General features: G+C 40.8%; 1 protein-coding gene across 3 annotated transcripts in view; it reads left to right on the forward strand.

Annotated features, from left to right (window-relative positions):
- Positions 1-15,806, forward strand: part of LOC135911188 (D-aspartate oxidase-like) — a 110,342-nt gene that overhangs the window by 69,052 nt on the left and 25,484 nt on the right. For all 3 annotated transcript variants that reach the window (XM_065443387.2, XM_065443396.1, XM_065443378.2), the window contains exons 2-4: positions 1,626-1,849; positions 6,399-6,522; positions 15,201-15,280. In XM_065443387.2, the coding sequence (XP_065299459.1) occupies positions 1,656-1,849; positions 6,399-6,522; positions 15,201-15,280 (398 nt within the window). In that variant the 5' untranslated portion in view covers positions 1,626-1,655. The remainder of the gene's footprint in view (positions 1-1,625; positions 1,850-6,398; positions 6,523-15,200; positions 15,281-15,806) is intronic.

Raw genomic sequence — 15,806 nt, forward strand, 5'->3', positions numbered from 1 at the left:
CAAGAGGTGAAGGGGGACAGTTATCATCTTTTCCAATGCCTCCGCCCTGTTGTCAGACTAAACGTCCCATGCTAAAGCCACATCACATCAGGGAGCAGCTTTGTGCTGATCCTCACTCTCTTGCATGCGTAACCATGCGAACAATTAAAATTTGGAGTAAGATATCTCGGAGCACAGACATGCTAGAAGAATTCTTCCAACTGATGCTGTGTAGAAACAGGACTGCCTCTAACTTTTCAGTACAAATATACCCACTTGCTGCAGTCAACAAAAAGTTAATTATTCAGCAGAACTGATAGTTGCATGAGTTGGTCTTATTCAATTTTAGTTAATTTGGCTGCTGACAGCGATAATTATAATCCCACTTTGTGTCCCCCTGGGCACATATTTGTACAGATGGTCTTCACGTGCCTCCCAGTGCCTACGTTTAAGAAACCCATGAAGCTTAATTTTGAACACCCTCCATATAGCTTTGATCTTGGGAATAAAGATGTTGAAAGTTAGTGCCATGTATGCCCTGTGTCTATTTTGCTCTTGTGTCCCAGATAAGCTGAGCTACACCCAAGCCCTCATTTTTCTTGAGGGAGACCTAAATACAAATTTTTTCAACCTGTAGCACAATTTGTCAGTGCTATAGAATAACAAAGATTTACGAGTACTGTGAAGAACCCATAACAGCTATTGCCATAAAATGTGTTGCATAGTTAAAGTGGCTGCATAGTTTAGCAAGCACTCTGCAAAAATTACTTGAACAAGTGTTTGGTGCAATGTGTCTCAAAGAAATAAACTGCATTGGTAACATAAATTGCACTTTAAGAATGGTGGATTTTAAATTTAAGTGCACCTTCAACAAAGTTTTAAAGACTCTGCAAACAATTGGTTGTGAATAGTTTCAGTCACAATCGTCACTTGTGCTCTCAAACTAAAGTTTTCAGATAAAGTGATGCATCTGTGGAGTGAAATCAATGAAGCCCACACTTGCCAGTGGCAAAAAATGGAGAGGCTTCAGCACTTAGCATTTGGAAGATACCTTAGTCAGCAGTGTCAGTGCCTGTGATCAGTTCCAGTGATTGTGTATTGATGTGTGTATGGATGTGCGTATGAATAAGTGGAAGCAAGTGCGAATGCATAATATCCACAAGTTGCACCAGTTGCTCCTTCACTGTCTCATTGCACATCCATGATGTGGTAGAAGTACGGTAAATGTGAATGGAAGTGAGTGTTCCAAGAATGTGAATATGAATTGAGTATGAGTGAGCATGGAGCTGAATAATATATCAAGTATGAGCAAATGTTAAAATTGTATGTACACGTTTTTACACATAAAAGTAGGATGTATTGGTAGAACTTTTTAAATAAAGGTGCCTTTAACCTACATCCCTTCTGTTAAAATTTACGTACTTGATTTAAATTATTGTATTACAATATATTCTCTCACTTGTGAAACACTACTTCTTACCATTTTCTATCAGTGACATCAAGGCATCACATACCATTTCCATTTCTGAACCTTTGTTTATGCAACACCGTGAACAGCAAGCCGCCTACTTTGCAGTGAGTTAAATGCATTGGATTATAAAGTTTTTGGGCTTAAAGTGTATACAATTTTTTCACGTCTTGTGCAGGTGACTGAACATCAGAGCCAAGTGGGGAGGATGCAACGTAAAACAGTGGTCGTGATTGGGGCTGGTGTCATTGGCCTTTCAACAGCCTTGTGCATCCAGAACAACATTCCAGGCACTTCTGTTACAGTCATTGCTGATCGTTTCATTCAAGACACACTAAGCTTTGGTGCTGCTGGATTCTTCCGTCCAGATGAAAATATAGGACCAACACTTGACATTACAAGGTGTGACTTAATGCAGATTATATCACTTAAACCTTGAAGTAGTGATATTTTCCTCAAGTCAAACTTGCGCACTGGCTCTTTTAGTTACTTTTTAAGGAAAACTCAAGCAATTTTTTCTTGGTCCACGGATCTCAACATGATTTATTTTGAGTGTTCTCCTAGTGAGCTTGGTCGTGTGCACTGAATGACTTGACTGAGGGTTGTGTACTTTTATTCATATTAAAGGCTGGAATATGCACACCTAATCTGTGCCATTTAACAAATCGAAATGATGTTGGCACAGAAGCAGCCATGCTGGTTTTAGCATCTTGTAAAGCTTCTCTGCACAAGTTGTAGGACTCTTATTGAGCGATGTGTAATTTATCTGCTGGCATAAAGGTTTTGGCGGCAACATAAAGTTCATGAAGCAATCTTTTGCTCTTGTTTTTTAATACTTTTGTTTGTTTGTTTTCCTTGGAGTAGTCTATAGAAACATGAACAGTGTCTGCACATGCATGTCTTTAAGTCGCCGCTAGCATCATGCAACATGGCTCTCTGGGCTGCCCAGTTCAATTTCAATGTACTGTTTTTTGCTTATTTAAAGTTACTTCTGTGTGCTCATACAAGTAAAACGGTCTTGCATGTAACTAGAGTTGCTGTGAAAACTAAAAAACCAGTTCCCTGACATTTTAAAGAAGTTGCACATTGTAAAGAAATTGCTGTAGTTGACAGTTTATTTAGAAATCGGTGACAGCACGGTGGACAACAGCTGTGCGAGCTGTGAAAGCAGCAGATCGGCAGTTTACACAATTTTGGTACAGTTTTTCCCTGAAGGTGTTGTTTGTTATTATGGACATGAGTATGAGCCTTGCAAGTGAGCACAGTAAGAAAAACAACTTCAAATTTTAGTTAGGGCTATCAGCATTTTAGTAAAATCAATTACAGGCATGCATACCGTCATATTTTTCTGCATCATATACAAAAATATTAAGGAAAATTATTACCACTGAAGTACATTAACATCTGAAAAGTTCTCCATATGCTAGCTTGTAAATGTTTTTGTGAAGTCTCAACAATGTATTTTGCCTGTCTAATCCAGTGGAGCTACCTGAGGTGTGATCTAATAATCTTTAGTGCTTGGGCTGTTATAGCCTTCACTTTTGATAATGTCTTCGCTTTTAATTTGCCTCTCCACAGGAACTTTATGAAAGTTCTGCCAAACATTTTGCTTCACTAGTTTATAATATTTTTAAGCCCTTAACGGCCATGACAAATTTTGAAAAACATATCTAAAGTGCGGAATTTTTTTTACACCTGCATATCTTGCACCAGTTATTTTAAAAAATATGATACCAGGGATGCCCATTGTATATTTACTGGTCTTGCTGAAAAAACATAGGAAAAGCCATTGTGTATTATTGTCAAAATTACAAGAAACTGCACATGTACACACATGCAAAAATTGCAGAAAGTTCACAATGAGGTAACTTGTCATTGGCACCAGAGGACACTTGTGATGACAAGTTACCTTGTCATCGGCAGTTAAGGGGTTAATTTCTTAATTAGAACATGAAGAGCACGGATGAGCTAAACTTGAAACACGAAACCATAAAACCTGTAAATGTTAGCTGTGAATATTCCTTATGTTCATGCATTGTGAAAAGTTTAGGTCCAAAGAATTGTAGAGGTTTACATTAGGGAGATGAAACATATCTGATTAAGTTTATAGTGTGAAGAATTTATAGTCTGTCGTTAACAGAGGTTTACACAATCTTTGTACCACTTCTCTCTTCTGGTCTTTCTGGTAAAACGGCAGACATTCACTTTGATGCATGGGAAGGAAGGAAAACGACACATTGCTGACTCTTCTGGTTACTTGTCACGAATTCACAATGTTCCCATTGTAAGCTCCTAAACTGGAAAGTGTCACTGAAACATCAGTTGCAATTGTCTGGCAACAACATATCAACATGACACCATTTCTCATTTGGCAAAGGGGTCTTCGCACATGGTCACTGAGGCATAACAAAAGAAATTGTGGCTGTACCCATTAATGCACACAGAGTACAAGCTTCACCGTTGCAATGCAAACTGTTTTACAGGTTTCCACAAGATACAAGACATTGTGCACTCCAAGTAAAAAAATAAAGACAATGACAGAATGTAAGGATTTAAAGGAATTTTTTCTTACATTTGATAGCTATTGCCAGTTTTCAAAGCAATCGCAAAAATATTACCCTAGGGCAGCAAATGTTTTAAGAGCACTTTTGAACATCCTGACCACATGAAGAAAATCAGATGCAGTCTTTTAAGATAAAATTTTGAAATTTATATTGCATAACAGTTCCAATCTATTCACCTTCATTGTGAACAAGGGTAATCGGCATGGTTCCTGAAATGACCATTCTGATTTTCCCTAGGCCTTCTTTTTTTTTTGAGGGGGGGGGGGGGTCAGTGCTCATTTATTCTTCACCATTTATTTATTTATTTATTTATTTATTTATTCGTTTATTTATTTATTTCACATGCCCTCAAGTGCCAAGGCATTATAGAGGGGAGTGGGGTACATGTGAAAAACAATAACAATGATTACTATGAGTTTATATAATGCAAGCGACATGTGGAGTGGACGTAATCATTAAGAAATCAAATAACAAGAATACTATGACATTCAAATTATATCAACCTAGCGACATCTGAACTGGGCATAAGGAAAATATGGCGCGATAGTATTTGCACAAATACAGCGCATGTGGCCACGAGCATGGTCACAGTTGAAAAAAAAGCAAACAAGGTTTGGCAGAAAAGTGCGCTGTCTTCGATTGACATGATATCATGAGGAAGGTGGTTCCAGTTGTTCATTGTATGTGGAATAAACGAATATGAAAACCTTTTCGTGTGACAAAAAGTGCCTCTTAGTTTATGACGGTGATCAACTCGAGATGACAGATAAGTAGGTGCTAGAATGAGCTCACTGCTAAGGATATGATGATGAAATACTGTATGAAATAGGCATAAGCGAAAAGCCTTTCTGCGCAGTGATAAAGATGGTAGACACAAGTTGCTTTTCATAAAAGTTATGCTAGAAGTACGATCGTAGTTTGAGTGAATGAAACAAGTGGAATTATTCCGAACCATTTCAAGCGAATCAAGAAGAGTAGCATTGTAAGGGTCCCAAATAGCAGCAGCGTATTCCCACTTAGGTCGAACTACTGTTTTATACAATAGTAGTTTTATTGATAAAGGGGATTTGCTAAAGTTTGGCCGCAAGTAGCCTAACATGCAACTTGCCTTATTGATTATGGAGTCGATGTGACATTTCCAGGATAAGTCAGATGACATAGTTACACCTAAATAACGGTAGGATGAAACTTGTTCTAGCTGGACGTGGTTAAGCATATATGCAGGCTTACACACGTTGCGTCTTGTAACAGTCATCAGCTTGCATTTCTTGGGGTTTAGTTCCATGAGCCGGTTTTTACACCATGAGGCAACATTATTTAGATCAGTCCGTAGAATTTCCTGGTCCTTATCGTCACCGTACACAGTCATCAGCATATAAGTGAACTGAAGATGACACACAATCGGGCAAGTCGTCTCGTCAATGTATATTAAAAGAAGTAATGGACCTAAAACAGAGCCCTGCAGAACTCCTGATGCTGCGTTAATTAAGGGTGTATCATGACTGTTGACAGAAACATATTGTCGGCGATTGATTAGGAAGTATTCAAGCTAGGTAAGCACATTATGGCAAGGTTTAAAGAAGAAAGTCTGCATAAGTAGCACATGAGTAAACGTATCAAAAGCCTTTGAGAAGTCTAGAAAGGTGCGATCAATTCTGGAATTTTTTGTCTAGTATAGAGTGCAAGTGGTGAATGAAAAGACGTGATTGGGTTTCACAAGAAAAATGAATGCCTGAAGCCGTGTTGTGATGATGTAAAGGAAGAATTTGATTCCAAAAAGTTAGATATGACTGTACAATACGTGCTCCATCAGCTTGCAAGGGATACTTGTTAGTGAAATGGGTCGATAATTTAATGGAGAATGTTTGTTGCCTGATTTATGAACAGGAACCACCTTCTCAATCTTCCAATCAAAAGGAAGGATACCATGATCAACATTCACCCTTCACTAAGGCAGTCAACCAACGTAGTGAAGTGACTACATTGAATACCCAGGGGCCATATTCTTGACTGTTCACGTTTAGGGACACTTTAACTTTTGCGTGATATAGCTTCTAGCTTCTGGTATGATGCCTCACTGGAGTGATGGGTGTTCTGCCCTCTGGCTTGTCCAATCAGTGACTGCTGAAAGTGATACCATTGAAAATGATTGATTGACGCAGAATATGGCTAGCTGCAGCTCAGTACTAGTCTTCTCTTTGCTCTTTCAGCTGTGCTTAGTGCTTGCATGCAAAGGGACAGTGGGAGGTGCCTTTGATTATGTTTTATGATGTTTCACTTACAAATAAATACATAAAATGTGCCCTATCTAACATATATTGCGTGTTCTTTGATATGGCTTTGTTAACAGTGCTTCTTACACATTGCTCTTTTTTTTATCCTTTCAGAGAGTGGTTCAGAGCAACATTCAGACATTACGAGATTCTATTGCGTGGCAGCACTGCTGAAACAGCTGGAATCAAGAAGCTTTCTGGCTATGCCCTCAGTTCAAGCAACCCGGAGAAACTTGTGGTATAACCAATGAAATTAAGAAAGGCTTGGGAGGGCGCTAGTTTGTATTCTATAACGAGTAGATAAAAGCACGAATGGAAGACGTTCTCACTTCTGCTTCCCATTGTTAATGTTTCAAACCTGTTGAAGTCCTAGAGTGAAATAAATCAATTTTAATGTAGTTGCTATCACTGATATGTATATTCTGAAAGAAGACCCTGAGGTTTTCATGAACAGCAGAAATTATAAACTCTGCTAAGATGGAGTGTGAACACAAGGTTTTTTCCTCGTTTTTCTATAATGGAGAGCTGTCAACCCATAATTGCAGTATTAAGCCTGAATTCCTTAATATAGTTGCAACACCAAATTAATTATATCATAGTGTTTTGAAGGGACACTAAAAAGAAACACTGTCATTTTGGTATTACGAGGTATTCCTTCAAAACTATTTTTGCTAACTTCACTGTAATAGGTTGATTGTTAGAAGAAAGAAAATGAAGGTCGAATTTCTGTTTTCTCAATTTTGGGCTGGACTCCAGCACCTCCACATTAGTGTGACGTCACGTATTTCAAAGTATTTTCTCATATTTGGGCCATTGTGGCTCAGTAAAACCTCTTAAAAACTGAAGTTCAATCTTTGACTCTTTCAAAATACAATGTGGCCCATTTTTACTGATAAAAATATTACCCGAGCCCGAACAGACTGTCAAAATCCATGACATTGAACTTGTTTGTGAATTTCAAGGTGGCGTCATTCTTGCTTCTTTTCTAGCTTACAAAGCCTCTTCTCGCAGTAAGAGTGGCTTTTTTGTGTTGTAAAAGGGTAATTTACAAATAAAACAAATTTTTCTCTTTAGTGTCCCTTTAGTGCTACGACTTCAAAACACATGCAAGGTGCAGCTTGGTTTAGAGATTTAAGCAGGCCCAAGATTTAGTCATGGAAATTGGAGGTGACATGACAGCCCACTGACGTATGAGTCCAGTGCAGTGGTTGTGGGCTACACTGCGACTGGCGCATCTAAAGCTGAGCATGTTGAGCGTTCGACAGGATGACGGGAGAGAAAGTGAAAAGGGCACTCAAGGGCGCACAGCAATTGCATCGGCACCAACTGGCCCAACTTTGTTAATTTCTCTTCATTAATTACTTAATGTTCCCAGAGAAGCGATCAGCATTATCCTCTGCTGAATGTGGATGTGAAGCAGGAACGAATGGTCAATGTGATTGAGTGCACCCAGCTTTCAGAAGCACAATCATGGTTTATCTCATGAGCAGTGCACCAGGCTGACTGACATGCATGTCAGCGATGTGTGGCATCCACCTCCGATATCTCTAATGTAAACAGTGAGCCTGCTTCGAGCCCATCAACTGCACTTGGTGCTTATTTCGAACCAGTCACATAAAAAAATGCAAGAGACTTGTTCAGCCTTGCCAGAATCACAACCCAATATTCAGCAAAGCTGTTACTTTTGTATGGCTGGATAAATAATTATTTTCAAGGCCTATAACTAGCCAAACAGTAACATTTGCCCACACACCACCCATCGTGTGCCCCCATCCGGTCAAATTTAAGCTTGGTGGTGCATTTGCTTCTTCTAGGAGATTGGGAAAACAATTGTGCAGTGCTTTTTAGCCTTCCTATAAGTAATTTTCTCCAAAGGCCATAATTAATGCACAGATTTTAAACTTTGCTTGCACATCATCCATTGCATACCCCTCATTATTCGCAGCGTAAACTTGTTGCCTCATTCATTTCTCCCAGGGCATGGGGCAGAGAATATATGTGCTTTTCAAGAGGGAGAAAACGAGTATTTAGTAATTGTTCCCAAAGCACCTAATTAACTGGCAAACTTTGTTAGGGTATCACCCTTAACATATATACCCCTCATTCACTCCAAATGTAAACTTGGTGATGCATTAATTTTTCCCAGTATTTCGAGAAAATCTGTAGTTGCACTTGGGTGATACTTTGGAGTGCTTGTGTTTGTAATTTTCTCTAAAGCTTATTCTATTAACCGATACACTTCAACTTTGAATACACACCACCCATAACATGGCATGGCATTAATTCCCATACTATTCGAAACTCATTCAACAAATTTAAACTCTGTTCTACATTTTGTTCTTCTAGAACATTATGTGCATATAATGCTTCTATAATGCCTATTAGCAGTTTTCTCCAAAACTTGTTACTAATGCACACACTAAACTTTGCCTGCATATCACCCATAATGTGCCCTCCATTTCCTGGAAGTTTAAACTCACATTTATTTCACTCAGGACAATTGTCAAACATTCTACACACATAATAAGATACCTTTGAAGGAGAAAATATGTATTTAGTAATGTTCTACAAAGTTCTAATTACCCACGCACTTCAAGCTTTGCCCACACATCCATTCACTCCAAATTTAAACTCAGTGCAGCATGTAGTTCTCCCAGGACATTTGGAAAACCTGTGTATAATGCTTCTGTAACACTTTGGAGTGCTTGTATTAGTAATTTTCTCCAAAGCCCGAGATTAAGCCACAGCACTCATAATGAGCTAATTTCCTGAAAATTGAAGCTTACTGTCACATTTATCTCTCCCAGGATAGCGATAAAACATGCATATGGCACTTTCAGTCGCTTATAGTTGCACTAACTGCTTTATTTTATTTCTATTTTATTTATTCACAAATACTGCTGTCTTCATTTCGAGACATAGCAGGAGTGGGTACAGATTTTAGTACAAACAAAAGAACAAACACCAAGGTTTTACAAACAGATTAACAGGTGATATGGTTAGGTTATTCCCCAATTAACTCGTCTCTAGCTATAAAAATGTAATAATCAGCAATTTTGTCTGCACTAAAGAAATTTAGGCCTTGCACCGTGATTATGGAACTTATGGCTACCTAAAAAGAAAAAAAAAAACACGAGGCAAGGTTTTTGTTCAAGCAGTACTCCATTTATTGCTCTCTTTATTATGTAGCAACATGCCTGCTGGGAAAGGAACTGAAAGTTTTGCTAGCTAAAATATGCTGCTCATTCTGCAATTTTCTTACCTGTAGCATTTTTTTCTTTTTGATGTAAGCTTTTAGGTTTTGTCAAATGTATATTTACAATTTTATTTTGTATGTTGAAGAGACATGATAACTTAAGTGACTTTCTAAAAGTGCAACCTCATATTCTTCCTGGTTTATGGATCATTGCTTCTTTAAAATGCTTTTTAAATAGCTGTTGCAGTCTTCATAAAACCTGTATTTTCATATGCATGTAACCTTTTAAAAAAAAAAATTTACTGGCCACGGCGGCCGCATTTCGATGGGGGTAAAATGCGAGAACACCCATGTGCTTAGATTTAGGTGCACGTTAAAGAACCCCAGGTGATAGAAATTTCCAGAGTTCTCCACTACGGCGTGCCTCATAATCAGAAAGTGGTTTTGGCACGTAAAACTCCATAATTTAATTTTTTTTTACTAGGTACAGATGTTTTCTTGAACTCATGTAAGCAAAAATAACTAGAAGTGAGTGTACAATGAGCGAGGAACAGAGGCATGTTGTATGTAAGTGCTTATCACATTATCATAAGTTGTACCCAGTATGGAGTCATTGCCCCTGCCTCTCTCTATGTCTCTACAAAGTATCAATTGTATATAGAATATATCTAGAAGTCATTGAACCCTGCAAAATCCTGAAGCCCTTATGAACTGCTGCTCACACAGTGCATAGTCTTACTGTGTGAAGAGTGCCGTGAATCATTGTTCCTGTTTACTTGCTCATGCTCTTCATGACAGCATGCACGTGGTATATATTCTGAAGACAGTGAGCTGAACCATGCTGCTGTCTGTAAGGCATGTTGCTGCAGCAGCAGCAGCAGCAACTTTAATCTGAGAGAGCTTAAAGGAACATGTCACCAGTATTGCCTTTGATTCATATAGTAGCAGCACCATGTTTGATAGCTTCAATGGGGATGGGTAATTACTGATTGCCTCAACACTGTTGTTAAACCTTTGTGAGGCATCTCAGTCATTAGTTAGGCTCATTTGTTTGGGCGAATTTCATGAACTTCTGATAGACAATGAGACATTATCATTCCCTCCCATTTCTTATAGAAATTATTGTTTCAGGGGATGGTAATGACTTGGCTTGTTGCAGTATGTGTGTTGCCCTTATGTCATTGTTGTATTCTATGCTCAAGACTTCAATGCAGCTGACTATTGTGTAGTAAAACATGGCGGGTTAAGAAGTAACAAGCATTCTGCATGCACAAGAAGTTTTGCAACATTAAGCATGAGTACTTGCACTACATTTACTGTATCGTGGGGACAAGTCATGCGTCACTTGCTGGCAAAAGTGAATCGCCCAGCATTTATTGTTCACTGGTTTTATACATGATCCGCAGGAGGGGGTAGTACCCTCTTCCCTGGGGGCGTATCTCGCCATGAGCGTAACGCGTGCAGATTAGAATACAGATTATGATACACCCCCTTTGTGAAAAAAAAGAAAGGATGGACAAGGAGAGTGTTTTAACTTTGAAAGCAAAACAAACAATGAAAACACGAGCCACTTGTACATAAAAAGTACAGTACATCAAAGATCAAAGCACTGAATATAGTCGGGGCACTTGTTCAAAGTTCTCGTCATACATTAATCGTTGAGTCATAAGAAGCCAACATACACCGACACAGAGGAAACATTGGGGAAATTACTTGTGCTTAATAAACAAAATAAAGAAACGATAGATTAACCCTTTGAGTGTCAATGACGTAAATATACGGTGCTGGAAAAAGTCCAAAATGGTTGATGCCGTATATTTACGGCGGTGCCTGTACGTTTAAAACGCACGGCAATTTCCTAACTTTTTCTTTTCTGGCATATGCTGCCACTATGTGGGAATGCAGAGAATTTTTTTCTCGCGCCTCCCTTTCTCGGTTTTCATTGCACAATTTGTTTTAGAGCTAGTTTGCTCTGGTGCGTATATTTACTACCACTTGCGCATTGGCGCGCGGGCGGGTTTTGGTTTTGTTTCTCGGGCGGTTTCGGCTTCTTGCACTCGCAAAACTGATGGCTATCTCGTTACTAATCGCTCAAAGGGCGACCGCCTGATTCTCGCTCGTTTAGTGCTCACAGGGGTGCGCATAGGAAGGATGCCACCGTGCATGCGTTTCCTTTTCTTTTTTTGGAGACTCGCAAAAACTAATCGCCTCTGGTTGGCGATAAGATGAAGATTAGTGGAAGTTTGTCATATGTTTTGCTTTTCTAATGGGCACACAACCACAGTTTTCTTGAGTGCGCTCACCTATGCAGTTTGATTACGCTATGGACGTAAATATTAGTGTAAGAACAGGAACATTTGACACTTGCAAAATATTCTCATGTGCACTTCATTTGTGTATAACAATGCATCAATTGTTTTATTCTTATGAGTTTATTTCCTTTTTTTATTGTTGTTATTCATGAATAAGCAGTACATATATACCAACACAAAATAATTTTTTCTCACCTACGGTCACCCTAGAAGAATTACGGTACATTTTTTTCGAAATAGATCTCTCAGACGAATTGGAATTTGCAATAAAAAAAATTGACCCTGGACGGTCGTACATGGTGAAAAAAATCGACCCTCAAAGGTTAATGGAAATGAAGGTAGATGAAAAAACAACTTGCCGCAGGTGGGGAGCGATCCCACAACCTTTGCGAAGGTTGTGGGATCGCTCCCCACCTGCAGCAAGTTGTTTTTTCATCCACTTTCATTTCGATTAATTTATCGTTTCCTTATTTCATTTATTAAGCACAAGTAATTTCCCCTATGTTGTCCTTGGTGTCAGTGTTTGTTGGCTTCTTATGATATGACTAATAAAAATAGGGCCCCTTGGTTAACCTCCCTTTCTTCTCATTAATCGTTGAGGTGGCCTACGTTGTCTTGTGGTCCTTCGGGGAGCCGCCACTAGCTGTGAACCTGTCGGCGCAGCACTCGCTGTGCTGCTTGAATTTTGTGGCATGACTGGATCACACTGCGCGCATGCAGGGGCGGCACTTTCTTGGATATTGTCTTCATCGTTGTAGTGAGGGCTGCTGAGGTGAAAAGGCTCTTTGGTTGGCAATAAATGCTCGCAATTGCGTCGTAACCACTGTCCGTCTTCAGTCATCACTACATAGGACCTTGGTTGACCAGACGACCATGAACTTTAGCAATTCTGACAGTGTCGCCGTCGTTCATTGGCACGAGTGGCCTTCTTGAGTAGTCCGTTTGCTGGTATTTGTCAACCTGCTGACTTTGTCCGATTTGAATGGCTGGCAGTGTTGTTCGAGGGTTTCGTCCTTGCAATATTTGTGCTGGTGCTCTACCGCACTCCAGTGGAGTTGACCTGTACGCCAAAAGACCAAGCTAAAAGTCTTGTTTGGTTTCACTGGTTTTCTTCAAGATTCTCTTCACAACTTGTACTCCTTTTTCAGTGAGTTCGTTGGAGCGGGGAAAATATGGGCTGGAAGTGACGTGCTTGAAATCGTAGACTTCTGAAAACATTTTAAATTCTCTACTGGAAAACTGAGATCCGTTGTCAGCGCATACTTCTACCGGTATGCCATATCTTGAAAATATGGCACTGGTTGCATCCACAATCGTTCTTGCTGAAGTGTCTGCGAGCTGTTGGGAAAATTGGACAGGGGATCATAAACGCACAAGTATGAACGATTTCTGTAGTTGAAGATGTCGATGCTGACACGGTACCATGGTTGGTCGGGGACCGGGCGCATAATCAAAGGCTCCTGTGGCAGCTTATAAGCGTGGTTTTTACATGCAGCACGTGCTTGCACAAACGTCTCGATGTCGGCGTTTATCCCAGACCAGAAGACCAGTTTCCGTGCCCTTTCCTTGTATTTGTTGATTCCCATATAGCCTTGATGGATTCTTGCAAACATTTCGTGCCTCATAGTCATAGGAATCACAACTTTGCAGCCTTTCAAGAGGACTCCTTTCACTTCAGATAGTTCAGTTGTGGAAGACTTAAGTGGACCTTCAATTGGCGCCCCGTTCTCCAGGTGTTCTAGAACAGCGGCAAGCTGTGTGTCGATCCGTGTCTCAGAGGCCAGTTTTTTCCAAGTAGTTTTGGTGATGAGGGAACCGACTACACTCACTGCATGTACTTCGACGTCGTCTTCAGCGTCATCTGCTGTGCCAGTGAGCAATGCCCTTGACAGCATGTCCGCCAGCAAAAGTTGTTTTCCTGGAACATAGCGTATGGAAATGTCATAATGCAACTGGCGCAAAAAATTGCTGCGATCTGGGCGGCATGTCACCTGTCGCTTTTTGAGAGATAGCATTCAATGGACGATGGTCTGTCTCGACAACCACCTTCTTCCGCCCATACGTGAAATGGCTGAACCTTTCACAGCCAAAAATGATGGCCATTGCTTCCTTTTGAACTTGTAAATAGCGTTGCTGCATCTCTGTAAGCACTCGGGAGGCGTGCGCAACCGGCTTCCATGCACCTTTGTGACTCTTCAACAGGGCAGCACCAATTCGGTTTTGAGATGCGTCACAAGATATCTTGGTTTCTTTTTTAGGGTCAAACACTGATGGCAGGGGCTGTTACCCAAGGTTGTCACACAGCTGTCTGCATTCTTTCTCGTGATTTGCCGACCATTCAAAAACCGTGTCCTTTTTTAGCAGGCTTCTGAGGAGCGTTGTCCTTTCCGCCAGTGCTGGCGAAAATTTTCCTAAATAGTTGACGACACCCAGCATGTGTTGAACGGCGAGCTTATCGCTTGGTGGGGGCATTTGCAGCATGTACATCAAGGGAAGAGCTTGGACGGATTCCTTCGCTTATCACGTCCTCGATAAATTCAATGTGTTGAACGCCAATTGCACACTTTGCTGAATTGAATGTTATCCCTGCATGTTCTGCCACTTCTAGTACTGATTTGAGACGTTGGTCGTGCTCTTGCTGTGATCTACCTCATACAAGTATATCATCGACATACACTGTTATGCCGGAGAGTGCATAAAAAATTTCACTTAGTATTGGCTGAAAAACTTCGAAAGCTGATGATATTCCAAAAGGCAGCCGCAAAAACCGATAGCAACCGAAGGGAGTTGCGAAAAGGCATATCCTAGACGTTTCTTCGTCTAAGGGAATCTGATGGAATCCGGCGTATGCGTCTAGGCGAGTGAATACTTTTGCAACGGCCAACTCTGCTTCTATATCTTCTCGTCCAGGCATTTCAGCACTCGTTTATTTTTCTGGGATCCATGCATGCTCGCAAATTTCCGTCTTTTTGTACTAAAACAAGGAGACTCACCCAATCAGTTAGTTCGGTGACTTTTGCAATTATTCCAGCTTTCTCCATGCGTGCCAACTCGTCCCATAGTGGTTCCTCCAAGTCCAGTGGTACCTGGCGTGGTCTTTGGACTACTGCCACGGCGTCCTTACGGAGAACCATGCAACGGTTTACGCAGCTGATACCGGTGAATAGGTGGCCAAAGTTGCCGACCACTTCTTCAGAAGTGTTCCGCGACACGCTGTTTACGCGAGAAATCAGACCCAGGTGCTTACTTGCCTCAAGGCCTAGGATGACTTGACGCCAATTTCGTGCTACAAAGAAGGCCAAGAAGGCCAGAGGGGCATTGCGGCCGTTTAGAGCGACTTCTGCACGCATGACGCCAGACAGATTAATGTCATTAAATATGTTTCACATTTTTTTCTTCACCTTGCAGAATGGAACAATGAAGGAGCTCTGTGCTGGCCTGAGACCGCTTGATGAGCAAGAACTGAGGAACTTTCCTCTGAAGTACAAGTAATGCCCTTAGCTTCATTAAAGTAATTGTCATTAGATCTCAAGGAAAAGAATTAAGGGAAATGAGACAGTGCCACCAATTTCTGTCTGTTGCTTTTTATGTGATAGAAATGATAGGGTTGATATCATGCCCGGAAAGACAGATGTGCATGCACGCAGACGCGCTTTCCCGGCTAGTGGTGTAGCCGGGGGGTGGGGGGCTACTGGGCTCCAGCGCACACCCCCCCCCCTCCCCCAATTTTTATGGCTGGCGCCCTGCTCCCTTTTATGCCTGGCACGTCAAAGGCACATATCCTTCGAATGCCCGCCCCAGACAAGTACAGAATGGTACACGCCTTCAGGCAGACCAAGGGCCTGCTCAAAGTAATAGTTGTATTATTATGCATGAAGCATGGGAAACTTAACAGGAAATATTGGAACCTTAGCCCCCCTTTCCCAAAAGAAAATCCTGGCTATGCGCCTGGTCTCGGCCACCTGCAGCCCACTATAGGTGGCAAAAATGAACACTGAACTGGTATTTTGCATG

This window comes from Dermacentor albipictus, chromosome 1 (genome assembly GCF_038994185.2).
Source record: "Dermacentor albipictus isolate Rhodes 1998 colony chromosome 1, USDA_Dalb.pri_finalv2, whole genome shotgun sequence".
NCBI classification, from domain to species: domain Eukaryota; kingdom Metazoa; phylum Arthropoda; class Arachnida; order Ixodida; family Ixodidae; genus Dermacentor; species Dermacentor albipictus.